Source organism: Peromyscus californicus, unplaced genomic scaffold, assembly GCF_007827085.1.
Source record: "Peromyscus californicus insignis strain IS unplaced genomic scaffold, ASM782708v3 Scaffold_3__1_contigs__length_106647218, whole genome shotgun sequence".
NCBI classification, from domain to species: Eukaryota; Metazoa; Chordata; class Mammalia; order Rodentia; family Cricetidae; genus Peromyscus; species Peromyscus californicus.
Window position 1 is genome coordinate 96,525,447 of NW_026294551.1, and position 26,139 is coordinate 96,551,585.

At 51.8% G+C, this 26,139-nt stretch overlaps 1 protein-coding gene across 1 annotated transcript in view; it reads right to left on the minus strand.

Annotated features, from left to right (window-relative positions):
- Positions 1-25,648, minus strand: part of Ppl (periplakin) — a 48,786-nt gene extending 23,138 nt beyond the window's left edge. The window contains exons 1-2 of the mRNA XM_052759338.1: positions 25,357-25,648; positions 4,544-4,643 (exon numbers count right to left, since the gene is read on the minus strand). Coding sequence (XP_052615298.1) covers positions 4,544-4,643; positions 25,357-25,418 — 162 coding nt within the window. The 5' untranslated portion in view covers positions 25,419-25,648. The remainder of the gene's footprint in view (positions 1-4,543; positions 4,644-25,356) is intronic.
- Positions 25,649-26,139: the final 491 nt, after the last annotated feature.

The window sequence follows — 26,139 nt, forward strand, 5'->3', positions numbered from 1 at the left end:
GAGCCAGTCACATGGCTCAGAGCACAGAAGGACTCCAAGGAAGAGCCAGTCACATGGCTCAGAGCACAGAAGGACTCCAAGGAAGAGCCAGTCACATGGCTCAGAGCACAGAAGGACTCCAAACACAGGGCTCAGGAACCAAGCAGCAGACTGTCAGCATTAAGGTGTGAGCTGGAAAGTTGAGACTGGGGTGCAGTTCAGTAAGTGTGGGTGCTTGCCTGACAGGTGCAGGACCTGGATTCTGTCTCAGCACCACAAAGGCCAGAAGAGAGAGAGAGCAGGCTGGGGATGCAGAGGCAGAGGTAATACCACCAGGGAGCTGAGACTGGAGAGAAACAGACAGAGTGACCATGGGCGTGGGATTCCATTACGGTGAAAACTCCCCAAGGGCAGGAGGAGGCAGAAGGGCAGCTGCCGGGCACAGGACAAGGGAAGAGCAGGAAAAGAAAGGGCAGAGAGCCCATTGAATATCACACTGCTCTCCAGAGGTCCTAAGAATACTGGACGGCACACTCAGACCACGAGTGCCTTGTAAGGGGCAAAGCAGGCATTGCTTTTTAAAGTGAGAAGAAAGGGTGTGGTGGTACATGAAGGTGGTCTCAGCAAACTGGAGAGGCTGAGGCAGGAGAATCAAATTTGACATCAGCCAACCCTTTATAGCAAGAGAGAGAGCTCCGTGGTTAAGAGGACTGGTGCTCATGCAAAGGACCTTGGTTCAGTTCCCAGCACCCAAACAGCAGAGCACAACTATCTGGAACTCCATCCAGATCCAGGGGATCCAAAGCCCTCTTCGGGCCTCCATGGGAGCCGGGTACGAATGTGATGCACAGACACAGATTCAGGCAGAACACCCAGACACATACAACAAAAACAAATGAATCCTTAAAAACAAAACCAGGGAAGGGCGCTGATAGGATTGTTCAGTGCGTGGGGTATCTGCCACCAGGCCTGAGGAACTGAGTTCATCCCAGGACCTGCATGGTAGACAGACAGAACCAGCTCCTACAAGTTGTCTTGTGATCTTCGTACACATGCCGTGGTGTGAGCACACACCAGGTAAATAAACAGATAAACAAACAAACAAACAAATAAATAAATAATGCCTTTTAAAAAACACAAACACACAAAGGGAGGGAGGAAAGGAGAAAGAGCCAGCCTGGGCTACATGAGACGTGAGACTCTGTCTAACAGGGGAGGAGGAAGAAGAGGAGGAAGCTGAGGACATGGGGGTGCAGCTCCGTGGCAGAACGTGTGCTTAGCAGGCGAGACCTGGGGTTCCACCTGAGGACTGGAGAAGTAAAAATGAAAGCAGAAAAAGAAGAAGGAAGGATGGGTACAGAGGTGCCACAGTGTCGGGTACAGGAGCACTCGGCTCCTTCTGGATGAGGAGATGGTACCCAGGCTTCCCACCCCTGGCTACCTGGGGAGTTGGGGCAGGAAGGGAGCTCCGCACCCCCAGTGGCTTGGAGCTGAGGCTGTGGAGTCAAAGGCCACCCTGGGCAGCCACAGTGTCAAAGATTAATTCTTCAGAAGGAAAATGTGTTAATCATTACTGAGTCCTGCAGACGATATGGGTGGAACACACCTGGCTGAGATGAGGAGACCTACTGGGGGGACATTGGGTGGGTGACTGAGGGCACAAGTCAGCCACACTAAGGGACAGTGAGAGGAGTTAGGGAGTGGTCACTCTAGGGGGTGAGCACCAAAGGCTTTCTAGAAAATTCCTATCTAGGTATTCTGTCCTGCCTAGGTGACTATCTACCAAAACACAGCTTTCAGGGGGGTGAATTCATAGATGGGGGTCACTTTTGGGCTCTTTCCGTGAGTTACACCCTGATAAAATGGTCCTTAGGATCAGAGTGCCCGTCAGGGCTGGTGCATGACAGCTCACTGACGGACAGATGGGAGAATGAGGTGGTCCAGCGTGGTCACTGGACAGCTGGGGGAGGGGCTATGAGGGGACACTGCTCCATCCTTCAGGCTTGTGGGCAGTAGCGGACATCTGCACGCACGACACCTCATTGGACAGCTCTGTCACAGGGAAATGCAGGTCACACAAGAGACAGAGTAGGGAGTGCTGGCAGGGGCTGGGGAAGAGAGAGCAGGGGCATTGCCCCTGGGGAGGGGGGATGGTGCCCACTTTGTTCTTGTTGCCCTTTGAGCAGTTACGTTTGTTACTTGAGTAACTCTCACCAGTTATGAAAATGAAAATCGCAGGAAAACGTTTGGGCAATATAATGAATAAATAATGATGCCTTCTGCAAACGAGGGAGGGAGGGAGGGAGGAAGCAGGAGAGAAGGGGGCGGGAGGGAGAGAGAGAGGAAAGGACAGAGCAAGGAGATGGTTTGGCCCATGTGCTTTTCAAAAAGTGGCTGCTGGCTGGGCTGTGGTGGTGCAGACCTTTAATCCCAGCACTCAGGAGACAGAGGCAGGCGGATCTCTGTGAGTTCTAGGACAGCCAGGACTACATAGAGAAACCCTGTCTTGAAAAACAAGCCCCCCCCCAAATTTGCTGTTTTTCAACTTTGTTCTGTTGAAATTAAGAAGTAGCTCAGGGTTGGGGTGTTGTTCAGTGATCTAGCACCTCCATAATGTGCACACTGTACCGGGCTCCATCTCCAGCACTACATCCAACATGCACAGGCAGACTGTTACTTTGAATTTGAGTCATTCCTCAGACAAACCCAAAGGGAAGCCCGAACATTCACACACACCCCCACCCTACCCCACACACACAAAAGAGAGAGAAGGTTGGCTACCTCTGCAGATGGATTCTATGGGATTTTAATGTCCCTCATCATATTGTTTATCTCTCCTAAAATGTTAGTAATGAGCATGCACTATTCTGGTAGTGAGGGAAACAGACACGCCCTAACAAGATGATTTTCATTTAGGAAAAAAACAAAACAAAACACCATTGCAGGACACCAGGAGAGGGGTTAGTAGGAAAAAAAAAAAAAGAAATCACAGAGGCATGTTGTGGGGGGGACAGGTATTCTGAGTGGTGGAGGATATAGGCTGAGGAGGAGCGTTCAAGGATCCCAGGCAGGGGGAAGGTGATCCCATTCCTGAGTCCCCGCAGGGCCATCCTGGGCCAGGACTGACCCCCTGGCTTCCTGACCTCAGCGTTCCTACTTGTCACCAGCCACTCCCACCCTACCCTCTGGGCACTCTGGCTGTCTGTAGACTGGCCCTGGCCGGGATTGCACACGTCGTCTGTCAGAAGTGGTTGTGGGAGCAGGAGCAGCCACAACAGAGGCTAGAGACAATGGTGGAGCCTCGAAGACCATCACTTCCCCACCCTCAGTCCCCACCGCTCCGGGCCTGGTGACTAAGATGCCAGATGAAACACAGCTGTTGGCTACACTTGAATTCCAGATAAACAACAATCCACCCTAGAGTACAAGTGAGCCCTGAACAGTACCAGGGCCCGCTGACACTCAGGGAAATGTGCTCCAAAATTCAACTGGAACCCAGCTTCTCAGCTTTCTTTGTCCAGTCTAGCAGTCCCACTTGCAGCCACTCCTGGGGCCAGCTGTCACCTGCCTAGTCCCCAGTTCTTTTAGCACCTCACTAGAAGGCCAGAAGAAGACTTGCCTAGCGTGGATTCTCTGGGATTTTAATGGGTTCCCTCCCCAGCGCTGGAGTTCCGGGGTCAGGAGGAGAGAGAAAGAATGGGAAAGTGATATGCCTTCCCCAGCAAAGAAGGCTGCAGACGGTGTTGTGGCATCTGGAGGTGTACAGGGAGATGCCCCTGGTGTCCCTGTGGAGCCCCAGACTGTACCTGCTGGGTTTCCTGGAACCTGCACCACCCTGACTAGGTGAGCACTCCTGCCCTTTGAGAGGCAGTCAGTCAGTGGAGATGTCACTCAATGAGCACAAGTGCAGATCCTACCCCAGGTGAGACCCCTAAGAGTTCTCCTCCAGACCTGGAAGCTCCACCCAGGGGAAGCTCTGCTCACAGGAAAACTGCACTCTGAGGAAGGCTCTGCCCAGAAAAAGCCACCCCCCCACCAAGAAGCTCCACCTATGTCCTTGAGGACAGTATAAGCTAAGGAACCCCTCTACTGGGTTACTGGGTTACCACTTCACCCCTCCCATCTTTTCTCACAATTTCTCAGTCTTTGTAAGGCCCAGTGCAGGAACTTAGCATCCTGTAGACCCTGGGCTGCATAAGTCTCAGCCACAGCTAAGCTGAGTGAGTACTGCAGGTCTCTGATCCCACTCTCTAGATGCTAAGAGCTGTGTTTCTTTTTTCTTTTTTTTTTTTTTTTTTTTGGTTTTTCGAGACAGGGTTTCTCTGTGTAGCTTTGTGCCTTTCCTGGAACTCACTTGGTAGCCCAGGCTGGCCTCGAACTTACAGAGATCCGCCTGGCTCTGCCTCCCAAGTGCTGGGATTAAAGGCGTGCGCCACCACCGCCCGGCTGAGCTGTGTTTCTTGTAGCGACCACAAAGACTTCTGCATGTGGGTGACCCTGGGGCTGGTGTTACCGGGTGAAGACCAAGATGGAGAAGGCCCTGGTGGGAGAGCTGGGCACTCACACTCTGCATCTTGGCCTCGGTGTCCACAATGTTCCTCTCCACCTGGTCCGCATTCTTCTGCAGCTGCTCGATCAAATCTGAGAGTTCCTTGTTGGAGATGCTGTGGATGGAAGGAGCAGGGAGGTGGGACTCAGCGCAAGCCCCTAGCCTCCAGCCTCCCAGGCTGGCCCACCCTAGGCCCCAAGCAGGACCTGCCAACCCAGCCCGACTTCCAGGAGCTAGCTTGTCTCCACAGGATAGCCACTAACTTCACAAACAGTGTGTGGGGCAGGGGTACCAGCCCTCACTTTGTCTATTGGATTTAAAGCTTCTATTTGGTTATGTTGTCAAAGCACGAATCTTTTTTTTTTTTTTTTTTTTTCCTGGAGTTGGCCTCTTAGTATTGGCGGCTTCCACTCCTAACTCAAGCCATCTGTATTGGAACTGAGACATATACGAGGGGTACCCAGCGGTTCTTGCGGCACTTGGCAAGTTGAATCACTTAACCCTTAAAACATTGTTGAAATCTATGAGTATTAATGATAGTCCTTTGGGTTCTTATTGTAGGCGCTGCTGATGTGTTTGTCACCCTCAAAACCTCATGCCTGTTAGCAACTGCTTCCCACCTCCTTCTCCCCTCCCCTCCTGGCAACCACTGCTCTACCTGTGTGCATTTTACGCTGGACATTTTATCTGTGGCCCTTCCTGTCTGGCTTCTCCCAGCATTTGCGAGGTCCATCCCTGTCACAATCTTTGTGAAAACACTACTCCTTTCCACAGCGGCACAGCATTCCATTATACAGATGGGTTTGGAAGGTGTGGACAAGTTTGGGGTCTTGGCCACAATGTCCGATAAGGAGAGGCTGCAGAGAAAGGGAGCCCTGGCTCGGAGACTACCTTGGATTTCTCATTATAGTGGGGCGCTAGATCCTCAAAGTGGCCCTCCTAGTTCAGGAGAGACTGGGGCTCCTGAGCACTGCCGCAGACCTCAGAGTGCAGGTCTCCAGAGCCTGGAACACCATCGCTGTTCGTTTTTCACGTTCTCCTGGGGACCTGGACACCCACCGGGGGCTGAGGACCAGCATGGCAGGTACTAACGAGGTGAGCAAAGCTGGGGACAGAAATAACAGTAGCAAATGGAAGCTATGAGTGCACCTGCCCACCTCCTCAACTTTGGCAAGGACCTGCCCTGTGCCAGACCAGGGCACACAGGATGGAGGCTCACAGAGAACAAGGCTCAGGCCACCACTTCTGCAGAATCAACTGAGGAAGCAGCCTTTCCCAAAGAAAGGCCCAGGAACCCTCATGCTGTAAGTCACTCAAGGGCTAACATCTGCCAGGTTAGGCAGTTAGGAAGCCTTCCCGACCCAGACAAAGTCACAAGCCAGTAAAAGGCTCTGAGAAGCCCAGCAATAGATGCTGGTGTCGGCAGGATGAGCCAAGAAGAATCAGAATGGGGGAATTCATGCAGAAGCCAGGTCAGAAGGGATGCATTGAGTTTCCCAGAGGCACGGTCAGGGCCCACCCTGCTCGCTCCCATTCCTTAGCTGGGCAGACCGTAGGAGAACGAATGCCCTGCCTCCCGCTCTAACCGGCAGCCCGTCCACTGCACCTGGAGATGGCAAGGCTGTCCTTGACATTCTCCTGCTGGCCCGAGCCGCTGTTAGGACCTCCCAGCTTCCCCTCAGGAAATGTGTCACGTGCTCAGCCAGCACTGCCACAGGCTGGTCACTTGTGGAACTCCATCACTGTTCCCAGAGAGTTCAGCATACAGCATGGGGCACAGAGTGCTGAGAACCAAGAGGGGCCAGCAGGAGCTTGGGTAGTTCCTGGCAGGAATTGTGCCTCAGTTTCTCCATCTGTTGAATGAGGATGAGCACAAAGGCATCCTTGCTCGTCTGGCCTTGGCTGAGTGACTGGCCAAACTGCAACACTACCTCTGCATCATTCTCACACTGAGACTTAGGGAGGCTTGTGTGGATGAGAAAAACAAGGCTCAGGGATGTCAAAACACTCTCCCAGAGTCACACAGCCTGTGAACAGAGAGCAGCAGTTCTCCTCCTGAGCACTGACTGCTACCCAGACAGATGCTGCAAAAGCCACATGACCCAACACAGGGCAACAACATACATCATGATAACAACGGCGCCAATACTGACTTTCTGCATGCCAGGTTCCTACTCCCTTCTGACGTTATCTTCTTAGAACCCTGTAATTAACATGACGGAGAACCATATTATTATCCCAACTTTGTAGATGTGGAAAATAAGGACCAGAGAAGTTAGGTAACCTTTCCTGAGTCACACAGTAATTACATGGCAGAGCCAGGATTCCAATTGAGGCAGTGCCCAGAGTCCATGCCCTTAACATCTCCGTTTGATAATCTTGCAGGCCTTATAGCATGCAGCACATACTTAATAGATTGGTTTAAGATGCCATGTGCTTGCCAGGCAGTGGTGGCGCACGCCTTTAATCCCAGCACTCAGGAGGCAGAGCCAGGCAGATCTCTGTGAGTTCGAGGCCAGCCTGGGCTACAGAGTGAGTTCCAGGAAAGGTGCCAAATCTACAGAGAGAAACCCTGTCTCGAAGAAGAGGAAGGAGAAGGAGAAGAAAGAGATGCCATGTGCTCAAAACTGCCACACTTTTACCCATTTTGAAATGGTTATAAGAATAATAAAGAATAGCCGGGCGGTGGTGGCGCACGCCTTTAATCCCAGCACTCGGGAGGCAGAGCCAGGCGGATCTCTGTGAGTTCGAGGCCAGCCTGGACTACCAAGTGAGTTCCAGGAAAAGGCGCAAAGCTACACAGAGAAACCCTGTCTCGAAAAACCAAAAAAAAAAAAAATAATAATAATAATAAAGAATAAAGCCGGGTGGTGGTGGCGCACGCCTTTAATCCCAGCACTCGGGAGGCAGAGCCAGGCGGATCTCTGTGAGTTTGAGGCCAGCCTGGGCTGCCAAGTGAGTCCCAGGAAAGGCGCAAAGCTGCACAGAGAAACCCTGTCTCAAAAAACCAAAAAAAAAAAAAAAGAATAATAAAGAATAATAAAAAAACAGTATCAACTGCTAACAAGGACAGAGAGAAGTCGCCCAGCCTCATGGGCTGCTGGTGAGAATATGAAATGATTCAGGGATGTGGAAAAAACTGAATACGTAAAGTACAATCCCAGCACTTAAGGAGGCAGGGCTGCAGCATCAGGAGTTTAAGGCTGCAGAACAAATTTGAGGCCAGCCTGGGGTATCCGAGGCCCTGTCTTCAAAGGGGGAAAAAAGGATGGACTGGAAGGATGGCTCAGTAATGATCTGAGTTTGGATCTCGGTCTTCATGTAAAAGTTGGCCCGGCACCACACACCTCTGCAACCTGAGCACTGACAGAGGCAGAGACGGGGAGTTGCTGATGCATGCTGGCTGCCAGCCTAGCCAGAGGCAGAGGAAGAGGGGGAGGGAGAGGGGGAGAGAGAGGGAGAGGGAGAGAGAGAGATACTCAGGTTCATTAAGAGACCCTGTCTCAATGAAACAAGGCGGAGAGAGATAGAGGACTCAAGGTGGCCTCCTGTGACTGTACCTGTACTTATGCACACACACACACACACACACACACACACACACACACACACCACAGAATAAAGTCAAGTGTGGTAGCTCACACCTGTGATCCCAACACTCAGGAGGCAGAGACAGGAGGATGAGTTCAAGGTCATCCTCATCCTCCAATATGTAGCAAATTGGAGACCAGCCTGGGCTACATGAGGCCCTGCTTCACAAATAAATAAATAAAATAAATGCATAAATAAATAAATAAGCTGGCTATGATAGCACATGCCTTTAATCCCAGCACTTGAAAGGCAGAAGTAGGTGTTCCATTGGAAGCTCTGCCTCCTCTCTCTCCAAACCCCGCCCCTCTCAGAAAGCTCACCAAGCGGTGGTTCCTTCCCCAGAGCTGCTCAAGACTGTGCCTACAGGGTATTTAAGCTCCAGGTCCATAGACCTGCCACAGGATTTCTCCTCTTCCCTCCCCAGAGATCACCTGGGAGTGCTTTGCTCAGATTAAAGTTGGTCTTATTAATTTGGCTTGATTTGCCTTATTGGATTGGCGGAGAAACCCATTACTGGGGATTCATAATACTTATCAGTAGGTAGATTTCTGTGAGTTCAAGACCAGCCTGGTCTACATATGGAGTTTCAGGACAGCCAGAGCTACATTGATAGATTTTGTCTCAAAACAAATAAATAAGTAAATAAACCAAGAGTTGAATGTAGACTCACCATTTAACCCAGAGTCCTTGCTCCTGGATCTAAACCTAGAGAGAGAGAATGCGGCTTCTGTCTGCCCAACATTATTCATAACAGACAAGAATGTGAAACAACTCAAATGTCTATCAACCAGTGATCAGATAAGTAAAACATGGCTCACCTGTATGGCCCAACCACAACACAAGTGAAGCTCGGATGCCTGCTACCCTAAGGATGAACCTTGTGAACACACCTAAGGGCAAGATGCCAGATGTGAAGGACACGTTGATGTGAAATGTGGAGTGGAGGAATCCCCAGGAGTAGAAAGCAGATTAGTTGAGGCTGGAGACTGAGCCGGGAGAGGGTTCAGGAGTGCTAAGGATTTCGGGGGGGGGGGGGGGGCCGCGGGGATGGCACTAGGGAGTTGGGAGTGATAAAATGTTCTAGAATTAGAACACATCTGTGTTCTAGGCTGTACACATCTGTGAACATACTAAACCTCGAGAGTTGCATCCACTAAGTGAGTGAATTGCAGAGTTAGTATATTTTGTCTCATAAAAGCTCTTTCTAAAGAGACTGGCCAGCTGGGCATAGTGGCACACATCTGTTCCCAGAGGCCAAGACAGGGGAATTATTGCAAGTTCATGGCTAGCCTGGGCTACATAGGAAATTCTACCATGTGAAACCGGGTCTCAGAAAAAGATCAACAACAGATAAATAATAACAAGAATGATTAGAGTGAGTCTGGGGGATGGCTCAGTGCATGAGGCCCAGGACTCCATCCCTGCAATATAAACAAAAGTGTATTCACAGTGGTTATGAGTATGTGGTGGTGGTGGTGGGGGGAGACAGGAGTTCTGTTGTCCAGGTTCGACTTTAAGGGATCCTTCCACCTGAGGGCTGGGGCTGAGACAGGGGAAGGTTCCCACTTCTACCTGGCATACCTGGCTGGTGTTACGTATTGTCAGAATCTGTCAGTGTCACTGTTAGTGACAGTAGTAAGTTTATATTGTCAGCATGGCTGGTTTTTATTTTCCCTGTAAATAAGCGAAGGTTTGGGGGATGGTGTGCTGTGACTCCCTAGTTGGCCGCTGTTGGACTCTGGCTTGCTGCCCTGGCAGCCTTGAACAAAAGTACTGTCAGTCAAGTAGCCAGAGGAACTGCCCTCAAGCCAGCACCAGCCGACTAGAACACTGGGTAGACAGCTTTAGAAAAGCACTCAGTGATCAAAGCCAAACGTTCTGGCCCTGAAGGTTTGCATGCCATCTTTTGCTATCACAAGCTTCAGTGGACTGGAGCAGACCTTGTCTACCCAGGTAGAGAGGGAGGCCCAGCAGAGGTACTGCTGTGATTGGTGCAAACCCCACCTTTATTTGCATGTGAGAGGCTGTGATTGGTGCAGACACCCCTCCCTCCTCCAGCTACATAAACAAGCTCATTCAGGTGGTCTTGGGAGACACCTTCTTATGCTGCCTCCCCTTCTATTGTGACCTTAGGACCTGTGGGGCTGAGGGGTGAGGCCAGGCTGAGTAGCAGAAGCTGGAGGAGCCACCAGTGGTCCTGACCACCCTAAGAGGCAGAGCCACCAGGTCAGTGGCCAGCAGTGGCAGCAGCCATGAAAGCAGAAGGCAGATATAGTGTACTGAGCCCCAATGGCTACATATCTCAGCCTGACCTTGAACTCTTCTGGATTGTCTTCTCAGGGACAGGCAACCCCAGTCACCTGGAAGATGCCAGTGAATGTTTCCAGAGACTGACTGTCACCAGCCCAGTGCTGAGCAGGCCCTTGTACCCATGACACTGCTCAGGAATCCTGCTGCCCTCTAAAACAAGTGGCTTTATTTATTTTAATTTGTTTGATTTTATTTTTGGTTTTTTGGTTTTTTGAGACAGGGTTTCTCTGTGTAGCCCTGCCTTTCCTGGAACTTACTCTGTAGACCAGGCTGACCTCGAACTCACAGAGATCCGCCTGGCTCTGCCTCCCGAGTGCTGGGTTTAAAGATGTGCGCCACCATGAAATTTATCTATTTTTTGTGTGTATGAGTGTTTTGCTTGTATGTATGTATGTGCACCATATGTGTGTGCAATGCCCACAGAGGCTGGAAGAGGGCATTGCGTCCTCCAGAACTGGGGTTATAGACTGCTGTGAGCCTCCGTGTTGTGCTGGGAATCCAACCCAGGTTCTCTGGAAGAGCAGTATGTGCTCTCAACTGCTGAGCTCTCTCTCCAGGTCAGCATTATATCCTGCTTTACAGAAAAGTGATGAGAGCTGAGACTGGAACATTCTGTGCTTCTGCTCTTTGGGTTTGGGGTCTGAGTAAGAGTGATGACCACGTGTGTTCCTGTAAGAGCTGCAGAGGTCCATGCCAGCAGCACAGGAATGTGGGGGTGGGACCCACAGGGAGGGGCATGGGAACAGGCCTGGCAGGTTGGGCTTTTAATCTCACTGATGAACCACACGGGGCATCCACTCTTGATGGCCTCGATGGAGGCTGAGATACAGCCCTTCCCACCACCCTCATCCAGTTGTCCCACTTGGTTGGAACAGGAAAACTGAAGCACTCCCACCCACCTGCCCCCAGAATACAGGGCTAGTAAGTACCCCACGGAAAGGGCATGCCCAGCCTCCCTTCCATGCCCAGAAGCTAGTAGGGGTGTGAGAAGTGGTCAGGGATGTCAGTGCACATTACCATCTGAAAGTGTCTCAGAAGCCATCAACTCCATCTGCCCATTGCCCAGGCCACTTTGGAAGTAAAGGCACCACCCAGGGTCACATGAGGACAGCTGTGGAGGGGCAAGACCTGTGTTCCAGACATGGCTCAGACCCTGACCACACCAACCAACTATGGACCTATTCTTTTTGTACTGAGGATCGAACCCAGGGCCTATACACCCCAGGCAAGTGCTCTACCCCTGAGCTACAGCCCCAGCCTTCTTTTTAGTTATTCAAGGACAGGATCAAAGTTGTACAAGCTGGCCTTGAACTCACTCTGCCCTCAGGCTAGGCTTGAGATTTTGATCCCCCTGCTTCTGTTTCCCCAGTAGCTGTGGTGACAGACCTGTACCACTATGCCCAGTGAATTGTTTATCCCATGATCCTGTTTCATCATCCCTACAACGGGATCAATACATCCTGCTGCCTAGTTAAAGGCTGTGTCTGGCATCCAAACTGAGTTCCAAAGACATTTATGAGGCTCAAGGACTGAGCTGGGGGTTCAGAGCAGCATCCAAAGGGAGATCTGTGGTCGTTTATGCTCCTCAGTGGGTACTAGCCTGTCTGACCACACCCAGACACCCAACATGCTTCTGGAGTGCACACCGGTGGCCTGGCACATCGGCAGTAATAGTGCCTTTGGCGTTACTGGTTCTCTGCACTGTTCTTTCCTCTAGAGTTGCCATTAAAAATGGAACGGAGGCTGCCACTGCCACCATATGGTGTGTGGCTTTTGCAGGCAGACCCTCCTCTTAGGGGCGGGGCTTGATTGCTGCCAAGCTGATCCTGGAAGCCAGGTTCACAAACCCAGGATGGGCCTCAGCAGGGGGTCCTGACACCTGTTACTTGTCACCAAAGACAACACTATGCCACTTCTGAGACTCCTGCCCATTGACCCCATGATCTCCATCCCACAACTCAGCCAACCACACACCCAGGCGGGCCAAGGCCACGAAAGACAAAGACAGAGGAACTTCCTTGACAGCAGACAGAAAGAGCAAAGGACCCTGGGAAGACAGTGGCATTAAGGAGGAAGCTGGAGAAGTTAGAACAAAGCTCCATTTCCTTTAAAAGGACATGGTCCCTTCTATATTTCTGGGATTTCCAGCAAACTGAGCAGGGCTGAGTGTGGCCCATCAGACATCCATCTGAAGCAGTCAGGGAGGGGTCATGCTGAGGCCTGAGAAATGCCACCTCATAGACTTGGCTTAGACTCTATCGAATATAAAGGAGCAGGACCAGGATGGGTTCCAGGACTTCACAGGCCCCAGAAGTGACCCTTTCAGCCCAGGCCTGACTGGTGCCTCCTTGGATCCTGTGCTGGCTTGTTAAGTCATGAGAGAGGAGGTAACCCCAGTTAAGAAAATGCCTCCATAAGATCAGGCTGCAGGCAAGCCTGTAAGACATTTTCTTAATTAGTGATTAGTGGGGGAGGGCCCAGCCCATTGTGGATGGTGCTGTCCCTAAATTGGTGGTCATGGGGTCTGTAAGAAAGCAGGCTGAGCAAACCATGTGGAGCAAGCCAGTAAGCAGAGTCCCTCCGTGGCCCCTGCATCAGCTCCTGCCCTAAGTTCCCGCCCTGACTTCCTTCAGTGATGAACTGTGATGTGCGAGTGTAAGCCAAATAAACCCTCTCCTCCCCAAGTTGCTTTGGTCATGGTGTTTTATCACAGCAATAGAAACCCTAAGACATAGGCCGTGGGGACAAATAGGCATAACCAGGGCTGGGGCTGAGAACATGAGGACCTGACAAGAGCTTCCTGGGCACAGAAACAGGAACAGGTATCTCTTTGTGTCCCGAGGATGTATCTGGAGCAGGGCAGGGAGCACACCGGCTCCTTCACTGGCTATTAGAAGTTCCGTAGCTACAGCCTGGCCTGCTTTATGCTGGGGACACAATGATAGCACCTGCAAAGTGGGAAACTGGAATTTGAACCTGTGCTATGTGATTTCACAGCATGGCCAGGGCAGCCCATAATCCTGTCAATACCAGCAAAGACACCCACTGGAGGAGCCAGGAACAGGGGCATCCAGTAGGCATACCATACACAAACACTCTAAGAAGGGACACAGGGGTCTTGGAGACCCTGGTCCCTGTCCTGCCGGACCCGGGTCCTGCTGGACCCTTGACCGAGTGTTATTTTGTGCAGGTTACTTCTCCTTTTCCACAGCCAGAGGGAGAGGGGAGCAGAACTGTCCGTTAAGCACACAGACCAGTCAGATGCCTGGTTCCTCTCTTCTTATTGTGTCGTCAGGGAGTAAGCTTCTCTGAGCCTTGGTTTTCCCATCTGTAGCATGGGAATAGCTAGGCTAGAAGGCCCGCATCACCAGGGGCCACTCACACTCTTTCATATGAAGTCTCCCAAGCCTGACATGCAAGTCATGTGACCTGGATTGGGGGCATGACTCCAGGAGGTTCTGGGGCCTCTGTCTAGCATTAGGATGAATCGGGCAAGCATTCAGTGCATCTGTCTGCCTCGCTCAGGGTCTGGTACCTATGGATACTGAATAAAGTCAGTATTTGCTCCCTGGCCTCTGCTCCACCTCAACACACACACACACACACACACACACACACACACACACACACACACACACACACACAAACTGGCCAGGTCTTTGCCTCCAGCTCCTTGACAACCTGACTCCCAATTGATCCAGAGCCTGACTGTCCGGTCTGACTGTAGCGGGTCAGTGTATGAAGATGAGCTGGACACCAGCTGCGGCTTCACAGCCCCCCAGGACACAGGGCAGAGATGGGGACTTGGCTTGTCCCCAGACTGAGAGAACAGCCTTTTCCCCTTAGCAGACATGCTGAGAGCCAATTGTTGCCTAGTGACCCTGGAGAGGCCAGGTCTTTGTCTCCCAGCTGTCCCTGCCTGTTCCCCAGCTGTCCCTGCCTGCCCGGCATGTCTTTGTGCCCCTGCCTCTCCTTATGTAGAGGTAGGGCCTTGGGCACTTGGCACTGCCTTCTTGCCATAGTCACCTGCCTCTCCAGGCCTGAGTCAGTTCCCATGCACCAGCCCTTGGTCCTGTCTCAGTTCCTCCCTTTTGGGGTTAATTCGGTCTTGGCGAGTGTCCGGTGTGTGCAGGTGGGAAACGTCTGAGCAGGAATGCCTGGAACGTGGGAGTGCACACCCCTTCCCGGGAACTGCTCACCTCCCCAGAGCCTCCTGCCCGCCACAGCCACACCACATTCTAGGTCCCACCTGCCATTCTGGGTCTTACCAGCCTCTGGAACCAGGGATGGGCTCACTGACTCCTGGAGCATCAGGGCTGATAAAGGTTGACTTGGGTGTGGTAAAGCCCCCAATCTGGCCTCCTCTTGTAACATGACCGGGATGTCAAGAGTTAAACACAGAGCATGCACTAGGTGCCGATCGATCGATGGCCTGCTCAGCCTTTTCGTGTGTCATTTAGTTAAATCTAAGGACCTGGGAAGGGTAGCACTACAGTTACTGGGGCTGGGCTCTTTTTCTTTCTTTTTATTACATTTTATTGTGTGTGTGTGTGTGTGTGTGTGTGTGTGTGTGTGTGTGTGTGTGTGTGTATGGGTGTGCATGTATGGAGGCAGACGACAACTGGAGGGAACTGGTTCTCTTTCTACCAAGTAGATCCAAATTTAGGTCATCAGACTTGGTGGCAACTGCCTTTACTTACTGAGCTATATAACCAGCCCCTCTTTTGCACATTTTAGTGTGTGTGTGTGTGTGTGTGTGTGTGTGTGTGTGTGTGTGTGTGTGTGTGTGTTGGTGGAGAAGAGTGGACATGTTTGTGGGTGGGAGTATGCCTGTATGTTCATGTGAGGTCAGAGGACGACTCAGCTGTTGTTTCTCAGCTCCTTCTACCTGTTATTTGAAGCTGGGTCACTCATAGCCTGGGACTTTACTAAGTAATCCGGTCTAGGTGGCCAGCATGCTTCCAGGAACCCACTGTCTCCACCTTACACCTGCCATCACTGGGACGATGGATGCTTGACACCACACCCAGCTTTTAACATGTGTTCCGGGGATCGAACTCGGGTCCTCACACTTGTAAGAAACATTTTCCTGACTGAGAGATCTCAACCCTCTTTTGAGTTTTGTTTTATTTGTGTGTGTGTGTGGTGTGTGTGTGTGTGTGTGTGTGTGTGTGTGTGTGTGTGTGTGTGTGTGTGTGTTGTTTTTGTTTTTGAGACAGGGTCTCATTATGTAGCTCAGATTGGCCTTCAGCTGATGATCCTCCTGCCTCAGTCTCCCTATTGCTGGAATTACAGGGGTGCATCACCACACACTACTTTTCAATGGCCCTTAATTCCAGGCCTTGCATGTGTGCGGGCTCCATTAGCAGCGTTGAACTGAGCAGATGCTTTATAGAACATCAACAACTCCTACACTCCTACACCTCTTTTTCTAAATGAAGTTATCTGAGGCTCAGCAGACTTTAGAAACCTGTCCAAGGTCACACAGCTAAGAAACTGTAGCATCAGGATTTGACTCTAAGCAGCTGGGCTCCAAAACAACCTCACCAGTCCAAGGGGGACACCAATACTAAACCACACCCACCCCACCCCAGACAAAGTGACAAGAGACACTGGGGACAGAAGGGTGAGGCATTCACTACCAGGAGTGACAAGGTAATTGACATCTTGTTGGCATCTTTGTCAGTACAATTAATCCCAGGTAACAGGCAAGGTAACAATCAGTGGTGGTAAACTGAGGCTGAGTCATTCTTCTAGATGTGACCACAAGGGACTCCCCACCTGTCCCTGTGAACAGGACTTTCAAGTGCTAGGAACCAGCATCACGGGAACCTGGGCCACACACCCCACCCAGTGATGACACAGACTCCCTCTCTGACCCTCAGGCCACCTGCCAAGATGGGCATCATTGGCTCCCACGGAAGTGGAATGCTGAGCTTCAGAACTGGCTGGTGTGGTGGGGACCCTGGTGATTCTCCTAACACATCTGCATGTCTGTACCCAAGAGGGGTCAGTGGAATTGCTCTGTGTTTTTTTTTTAATGCAGTTGTTATTGTTATTATTAACTTTATCTGAGACAGATTCTTCCTATATACCTAGGCTGGTCAGTAAATGTCTACACTAAGAACTGCAGCAGCCCAGCAGGTACTCTGTAGACATTCAATAACAGCTCAATACATTTCGTTCCTGCTCCCCAACTCCTTGCCATCTCCCTTCCCCTGTCACAGACCCTGGGGACAGGACTTTGACCATAAGTCCCTGGAGATATGAGCTGTAGACAGGCCATAAAATGCCTGGTTCATTTAATGCCTATATTCCAAGCCCCAAACTTATGCAAGCCCTGAATTAAGGGTTACAGATGGGCCCACCCTACAGATGAGTAAATCTTTATTGTTCTAAACTTTATAGGTTAATAGGAGGGCTAAGAAAACACCCCAGTGGTTATAATTAGGTCGATTACCTAGGCCAGAGTATTTTCAGCCTCATTAGTCTCATTCAGACCTCATAATCCAACTTGGTTGGTTTGTTTGTTGTTTGTTTGAAGAAACAGAGTCTTACTTTGTAGACCAGGTGATACTATACTTGCAATTCTCCTGTTTCAGCCTCCTGAGTGCTAGGATTATAGGTGCTCTTATGATCTAAATTTAATTGTGGAAAACAATAGCTCAATCCAGTAACAATGAGTAAACAACAAAGAAATAATAAAGGGAAGCACTATAAACAGCAATACAACAGAGTGGATCCAAACACATTGGTCACTACAATAGACATAAATGAGTTAAACTCTCTAATTAAGGGACTGGGGATCTAGTTCAAGTTAGCAGAGTGCTTGCCTAGCATGCACAAAGTGTTCAGTCCTCAGCACCTCATAACTTGGGCAGGATGGCTCATTCTTGTAATCTTGGTATTTGGGAAATGGAGGAAGGAGAATCAGAAGTCCAAGGTGATCCTTAGTTACATAGCAATTTAAGGCCAGCTTGGGCTACATGAGACCCTGTCTGTCCAAAGATAGACAGATATTCTTCCCAAGCTGGCCTGGAACTCACAGAAATCCACCTGTCTCTCTACCTTTCAAGTATTGGTGGCGGACACCTTTAATCCCAGCACTTGGGGGGCAGAGGCAGACAGATCTCTGTGATTTCCAGGCCAGCCTGGTCTACATAGTGAGTTCCAGGACAGCCAGGGCTACACAGAGAAACCCTGTCTCCAAAACAAAACAAAACAAAACAAAACAAAACAAAACAAAAGGTGTGCACCACCAGGCCTGACCTCTATGACACTTTAAGACATACCTGAAACTAAGTGATACAGGAAAGATGAACACAAAGGAACAGAAGGTGACATTCCAGGAAGATGCCACTGAAAGGGGAAGTATAATCTACACACCCCTAAAGACAGGACAGAGCATGACATCAGCATCACTACTGTGATTATTCCTGATTGCACAGCCCAAGAACAGAGGCAGCTGCCTCCGAAGGTTCGGACTTCATTAGTCTGAGATAAGATGTATCCTGGCAGACCTCCTCAGGGTATTCTGAAACACAGCCAGGGCTGAGAACAAGGACCTGAAGCATAGCAACTGTTTAAGCTGGGCTACATGAATGAGAAAAAATTCAAGTCTCCACCAGAAGAAAATCTTAAAGCCACATACAGGTGGTGTTCAATAAATGCCGGATTGATTAGCCAAATGACTGATGCTTTCCCTACTAGAAACTTCTGCAGTAATGACACAGTAAATTCTCCCACACCCAGTTATTAATCCTGGAGAAGTAAATCCTACACTGAGTGGGTTGCTGGGGTAGTAACTCCTGCTCTATTTTTAAGGCCTGAACTGTTTCTGCCCAGGGAAGGCCGCCCACCTCCTGGCCTCTGGGCGTCTGGTTCCCCTTACAGACACACAAGTCAGGTTGCTTTGGGTCATGAAGCTGGTCTTGAAGATCCATATGGTATTTACAGGGCTCAAGCTAACCATGGTGCCTCTGGGTATTAGAATGTCACTCTGAGAGGTAAATCATCATGACCCAATTGAGCTAACAGAATAGTACCAAAAAGAAGTGGTCACCCCTATGTCTGCCACCAGGACTAAGTGGATGTCCCTTCATGGCCACATTCACTTCAAGTTTTCTTTAAAAAGAAATAAAAGGTCATTTATATCACCTTTCTAGCCTCCCTATCAGGAATATAAAATTTTATTTTTTTATTTTTACATATTTATTATTTCCATGGGTGTTTTTTTTTTTTTTTTTTTGGTTTTTCAAGACAGGGTTTCTCTGTGTAGCTTTGCGCCTTTCCTGGAACTCACTTGGTAGCCCAGGCTGGCCTCGAACTCACAGAGATCCGCCTGGCTCTGCCTCCCGAGTGCTCCATGGGTGTTTTACCTGCATGTACATCTATACACTACAAGTGTGCCTGGTGCTTGAGGAGGTCAGGAAAGGGCGTTGGACCCCTTGGGACTGGCGTTGCATGAGGTTGTCAACCACCATAATGGTATTAAGAACTGAACCCAGGTCTTCTGTAAGAGCAACATGCCTTCTTAATTGCTGAAGCATCTTTCTGGCCACCCCCATTTGTATTTTTAATACATCTGTTTGTCTACATCCAAACTTTAGTTAGCAATAAAATTGCTTTGTGTTTTTTTCACTTTGTGGCTGTCGTTAGATGCTTTTGTTTGGTTTTGAAATAAGGTCTCGCTGTGTGACCTAGATGGCCCCTGACCTCCCAGCCTTCCTGCCTTGGCCTCACCGGTGCTGGGATCACAGGCCTGCATCACCGCACCTGACTGCTGTTGGTGCATTTTTCAAAACTGACATCTCTCACCTTTCATCCACTTGCTTTCCCTGCTCAGCATGACCCCACAAGGATACAATGTGCCTCGTGAAATCCCCTCTGAAATTATCTCTATCAATCCATCTCCTGCCCGCCCACCTGCTTAGATGTCCCCATTCCCCCTCCTTCCTATATTTCAGTACCCAGTGCCCTTCACTGTTACCTGTTGTTTACTCTGCCTCCTCCCTAGTCCAGGACAGAGACTGGATGGGGGTGGGGCCATATTTCTCAAGCTCTAGGTTTCCCTTTTCAGAGAGAACTCTACCCGCATCTATTTATCTTCTCCATTCCCTAGCCTCTGATCCGATGGCTGCCCCCATTCTTTCATTCATGGTCCAGTGGGTTACCACACAAACCCAAATGACCCCGAGGTAACACTGATTTAGGTGAGACAATGGTCTGGGAGGATGGGTGTATCCCCGTAGAGAGGCTTTGAGGTGGGGGCTCCCCTGGGAACCGAAGTCAATCAGAGAGAAGAAGCAACGGAGATGGGGAGAGGGCGCTTTGGGCAGGAGGCACAGCCTGGGCAAAGGCCTTGTGGATGACTAGGAGAGCATGGAGACAGGATAGGCACTCATGCTGTGCAGGGCGCCATTTGCCCGTGTCACAGAACAAAGAGTCAAGTTAAACAGTCCGGACGCTGTCATCACATGCAGCACTGGCCATGCCTGCAGCAGGGGGCTGGACCATTGGGTTAGAACAGGAATGCCAACGGGCAGCTGCAGGCATCCAGGGCCCAAGAGGGGGCTGTGAGTTCTGAAGGCAGCAGGAGTGAGGAGCCATTTAAGGGAGAACCGGGCAGCAGGAGGCTTCTCGGGCTTAGGAGGCTGCAAAACAGAAAGAAGAAAAGCCCGGAGGCTGGTTTCCTCTTCCGCTGCCTGGACAGGCTGAGGCAGGCAGGCAGGCACAGACAGTGCCAGTGAGGTTCCACGCTGCCTCCAGGGGATTGCTGTGCCCTGGGAGTGCGTGATCCCCGTCCCCTCAGCTTTGGGTGTTAACTAACACTTAGAGGGTGTCGACCGAGCTATGCTTTCCAAAACAACCCCCCCAAGGCTGGCCACTGATGGTCACTGACACTGCCTGCCTACCACCTTCATTAGCAGCACTGCCCACAGGCTGAGGCCAGCTCTGCCCCAGATCTCTTCATCTGCCAACATCGTCTGCAGAGAGGAGAGCAGCCACTCAGGAAGTGGAGGCTCACAAAGACAATCCCAACACATGGGGGGCTTAGGCAGGAGAATTGTCATGATTCAAAGCTAATCTGGGTTACATGGTTAATTGGGGTCAGTCTGGGCTACAGAATGAGTTTGAAGCCAGCTTGGGATATATAGTGAGTTCAAGGCTACCTTGGGCCGCACAGTAAGTTGAGACGCTGCCTAAACACACTTTGTCCAACCCTATCCCTAAGAACGATAAGGGAGGGCATAGTGCAGTGTCTGCAGAGCTGGAGTGAGCTGGCTTGAGAGTCCCTGGACTGGGCTGCCAACAGCCTCAGGTATGGGGGTGGGATTCCTCCTCAGGAACTGGGCCCCAGCATAGGCCACTTGTGAGTCCAGGGTAGCGCCTTTACATTCAACTTCACTTTTCTCCTCCATCTGTGGGCATGCAGTCAGAATGACATGTTACCATATCCCAGGCATGTGACCCTGGGCAGGTGCAGGGAAGCAGTGGGCAGTTCACTCTGCCTTAGACACCAGGTACCTAGAGGGTAGTGCGCGTCACTAACGGGCCTTCCCCTAATCATTCTCCCTCCAGCTGTCATTCATCAACGGGTCCATGCATGGCCTCCTTGAGTCTGCTGCCTGGTAGGCTTCCAGACATAGGTTCAGTTCCCTCTTAGCAGTGTGTGATGGCTACTTCCTCTGAGACAGCTCCAGAGCTGGGCCTATCACACAGTCAATTTGCTGATCCACTCAGAAGCTGTTCCAAGTGGCGTTTTTTTTATCACTGCTCCCATTGCTCAGATGATGAAACTGAGGTTCAGAGATAGGAAGTGACCTCCTCAAAGTCACACAGTTCAGGTGAGGCACAGCTGGCTGGGGCTTGAACTCATGCCTGGTGGACATCAACCACTGCTCTTAGCCACCAAGATGGCCAAGGTGTCCCAAGACATGCATCCTGCCAGTCCCCTCACTTCACACAGGATCCTCCCACTGGGGCAGAGTCATTCATACTGTCCCTCTTGATTGTCGACTCTTTAAGATCTAGGATCATTTTGGATACAAACGTCTGGGCATGTCCGCCGGAGAGTTTCTAGATTAGGTTAGTTGAGGTGCAAAGACCCACCCTGAATGCAGGCTGCACCGTCCCATGAGCTGGGGTCCCAGACTGAAGAAAAAGGAGAAAGTGACCTAAGCACCAGCGTCCACCCCTTCCTGCACACTGAGGGTGCAGGGTGACCAGCGGCCTCACACTCCTGCTGCCATACGTCCCCACTGTGACAGACCGTGTCCTAGAACTGTGAGCTAAAGTAACATACCTCCCCCCCCATACCCTCCCCACCCCACTGCCGCCGCCGCCGCCTTAAATTGTGTTTGTCAGGTGTTCTGTCCCAGCCGTGAGTGACTAACACAGCCAGAGGGTATGTCATGGGGGACACATGACTGGAGGTGGATGTGTGAGATCAGTTCTATTTCATTGTTCAGACAAGGTCTCTACGTAGACTGAGCTGGCCTGGAACTCACAGAGGTCAGTCATTGAAGTCAAGTTTCTGTCTGTGGATTCAGTCTGACCCCAAAGCCAGATGATCTTAACTGCTCCACTCAGGCGTCTTTCCCAGGAAGTCCTCCCTGGCCTGGACGCACTCCGACCTGAGAACCTCACTTACACAGTTCCAGAACAGAGTGGGTGGGCTGCAGACCTTGTCCACCTGGCCCCATCCATCCAACAGTCACATGGTCAGACCTGTGTTTAAGCTTAATCTCATCTTATCTCCCCCGTGCGACGCCAGCGGCTGAGTGCGGGGAGTAGTCAGGGTCTCTCTCAGCTTTGCCCCACCGACTGGGATTATCGTGGTTTGTTCCTGGGTAAAATAAGCACATCCTCTGCATCTGTATGCTTGTTTTCAGACAGGGTCTCCTGTAGCTTAGGCTGGCTTCAAACCCTCCATGTACACAGGGATGACCTTGAACTTCTGACTCCCCTGCCTTTACATTCCAAGTGCTGGGATGACAAGTATGTGCTACCATGCTTGTTTTTACACAGTTCAGGGACTCAAACCCAGGGCTTCATGCATGCTAGACAAGCACTCTACCAACTGATTTGCAGCCCTAGCCACAAAGACCTCAAATTTGTATCATCATCATCATCATCATCATCATCATCGTTATCATCATCATCATCATCACCACCATCATCATCATCATCATCATCATCATCATCGCCTTATGTCGACACTCTGTATGCATCTCACCCGTTTCTCTGGGTTATTTCACTTAATCCTCAGCTGATACTCAGAGGCAGACACTCTGCTATCCCCATTCCAGGTGAGAAGGTGGCTTGGAAAGGTCAAGAATCCCCACTAGGTCGTACAGCCGGGAGAGTGGGAGCATGTCCCCTCCAGTCCCTCCCTGTCAGTCTAGGTGCTATCCTCAGTGACCTGCACCACCAAGCCTGACCCCGTCATTAGTTCAGGTGTGAACACCAACTTCCACACCTGTCATTAGGAACCAGGGTGACAGGAGCAGCGGGGTTCACACCCTGCCTAGCACCCCTCAACCTCTGTCAGCTGTTAAAAGGCAGACAAACAGGGAGAGTGCCTCTCTGTTCCTGGACAGGGACTTGTGCTGTCCAAGCCCTTGGTCGCCTGGGTGTAAAGTTGCCTCAGGGCTGCTGGGTCCCCTGAGTTTGGGAAAACACTAACAACCCTTGCTTGGGTATTTCTGATATGCTGGGAATTGTTTTCTCCAGCCCTCCAGGTGAAATGCTGATCATCCTGTACTTTGTAGGCAGGGAAACTGAGGCTCAGAGCTGCCCACCAGTTAGCAAAACCTGGGTGAGCAGCAAGCTTCTGCTCCCTGGACCTGAGTTCCTTCCCCCGGGACTACCCTCTCCATCAAACATCAACAGAGGAGTCACAGAGAACTCAGAATGAGGGAATAACTCAGGGGGTGATCTCCATGGCTAGCTACCGCAGTTTAGAACAATAAGGGACACACACCACCACCACCATCACCACTGTGGTTGCTACAGGGCTGGCTGGGCACCAGCCAATGCTACAGGGATTCTTGTAGTCACAACTATGGGGAGGCTGAGGCAGGAGGATGGAGTTCAAGCCAGGCTGGGCTGCACAGTGGTTTCAAGGTAAACCTGAGCTACATAGTAAGTGATGTCTCAAAAAATAAAGAAAGAAAAAAAAGGTGAGAGAGAGAGAGACTGAGTAGGCACAAGGGGGCCCTACCCCACAGTTTTGTCAGGAGCCAGTCCTCCAGCAAGAGTGTGGGAACAGAGAGCACCCTGGGATGGGAGACCATGAAGAGAAGTGTCTGGTCCCTACTCAGGGCTGAGTGACCACAAGGCCATGGGAGTCCAAAGGAGGCTTCATCCTGTCCTGGAGCAAGAGACCTCTGAGCTGAGGTCCATGCCAAGACTGGCAGCCAAGGAGGAAATGGGGCTGCCCAGGCCAGAGGCTGGCAGGACCCCTGCACTTAACCACAGCGCTCTCAGTGTCCCTGCAGCTGGAGAAGATGGAGCTCTGCCTTCCTCGCTTCTCTGCTCTCTTGACTTTGCTGTGAGGTTCCAGCCCAGGCCTTCAGGGCTGGAGGGCTGGGAGTGTGGGGGTGGGACCTGGCCCAGCTCCTGGGATGTGTGACTCCTCTCCTGCTGAGGACCACAGGGGCCTGACCCCTTGTGGGACTGGCATGGAGTATCCGATTGTGTAATCCTCAAGAGAGCAGTACAAGGACTGGATGGGACCCCAGCTGGCTCTGACAGCCAGCTGGATGAGCCTCAGAGGAACAGTATGAAGGGCCTTGCCCAGTCTCGGAGGTTGTGAAAGACAGGCTAGATGAGGGGAGGGCAGGAGAGGGGAGGGGACCTCAGAACAAGGGAAGAAATTACTCTGAGCTTCAAACAGCCCTGTCAGTGGACCACGGGGCAGCAGAGTTTCTGAAAGCATAAGACCCTGCAGGCCACACTCCAAGCTGCAGTGCCCAGGGCACCTGTCTCATAGGTGGGTCTAGGCTGAATGGCAGAGACAGCCAGTGGGGAAGCCCTGGGCCCGGAGTCTCCCCTCTTGCCTCCAGCTGAGGTCTGGGGAGTGGGAGGAACTGCTTATGGGCCAGTGCAGGACAGCTAGGTGTAGAATTTCTCAGCCAGGTGAGTTGCGACATTTGTTACTTCTCCTCTGCCTGAAGTTCTTCGGGGGGGACCACCCCCCATTTCCCCTAGTGAGGTATCAAGGCAGAGGCACGAGTTCCACCCCTTCCCTCAATCTCAGCAACTCCACCAGTCTCCCCCAAACCGGTTATTAAACGAATGAATACATTAGGCTTATCAAAACCGACGTGGGCTGCTTCTCCATCCAGACGCATCAAGACATGTCATTCGCTCCTCGGGCGGCCCTGGGAACCCAGGGATGGCAGACGCGGCCAGTTTCGGGGCTTGGGGGGTGGGGAAGCGCAGGGAGCCACACCCCTCAGAAATCATGCAGTGAGAAAGAGGCCGGTCCCCACCCAGCCCGCCGAGCGGCGACTCTAGAGAGCCTGGGAATGCCTAAACCTGGGCCCCACGCGGCCCCTGCACCCACCGCGGCCTTTGAGTGCTCCAACGCAAGCAGGCAGGTGCAGCCCGGGAGAGTCAGGACAGGTGGCCCGCCCTTGGAGCCACCATCTCTCGGCAGCCCAACGCCCGCAGCACCTGCTCGGTCTACAAGTCCCTCGGGGGAGCACCCTACCCTTGTACTCCCTACTCAAGTCCCCACCATTGAGGCTTCCAAGTAGCGCATCCTGGGGCTCTAGAGCCCCTTGTGCCCCTCACGGGTCCCATCCCACCAAGGCAGAACTTCCCAGCTCTAGAGGGACCTCTGCCCGGCGTCCCCACGCATCGTCAACTCCTGGCTCAGTTCTGAGTCTCCCGCATCCCAGCCCAGGGTGCCCCCTCACCTCCGGGTCTGCACCGTTGGGCTGTATTTGCCTTTGTTTCTCTTCCTGAAGAGCGAGTGCATGGTGGCGCTTGGGACGGAGGGACCTGGGACACGGCGACAGGCCCGGCGCGCACCGAAAGCGGGCGGCGGGCTCAGGTGAAAGGCGGCGGCAGCAGCGGCGGCGGCGCGCGGAGCCCCTAGTGAGGAGGGCCGTGGCTCTGGGTCACTACTGGGATGGGGCGGGGCGATCGCCCGCCACTCGCCGGCCTGCCGCTCCCCGGGAAGGTGGCGCTTACCTTGCGGGCGGGGCTTCAAGCGCGCTGCCTAGGTCCCCGCCGGACACCGCCCCCGCCGCCTGGTACTGCAGAGGCTGCGCAGCCGGTAGCCAGAATCGGGACTCCCAGTCCACCTGCGCCGGAACACGAGACCGCGCCCATCATGCACGTCGGGGCTGGCGCGCCCTCTGGCTGAAGGGTTTACCTGGGCTTATCAAGACACCAAGACACTCTTTTGATGACTCCCAGCTGGAACCTCAGACAGATGTGGGAGACTGGAGGTGGTGGTGGGGTCTCTGCGCCCTGCATGGTCAACAAATCACACTCATGGTGGGGCCAACGTGACTGGTGATGGCCACAGCTACAGTGTGGTACTGAATTCAGATCCTCTGGCCACCTACAGTCAGTCAAGGGTTCTCTGTGCCGTGTTTTACTTACTGCCCTCTGCCTCGGTTTCTTCCTTTGCCAAAGGATGATAACGACCCACATCCGGAAGGGCTATAGGGGATTCCTGAAGCTAATTCACC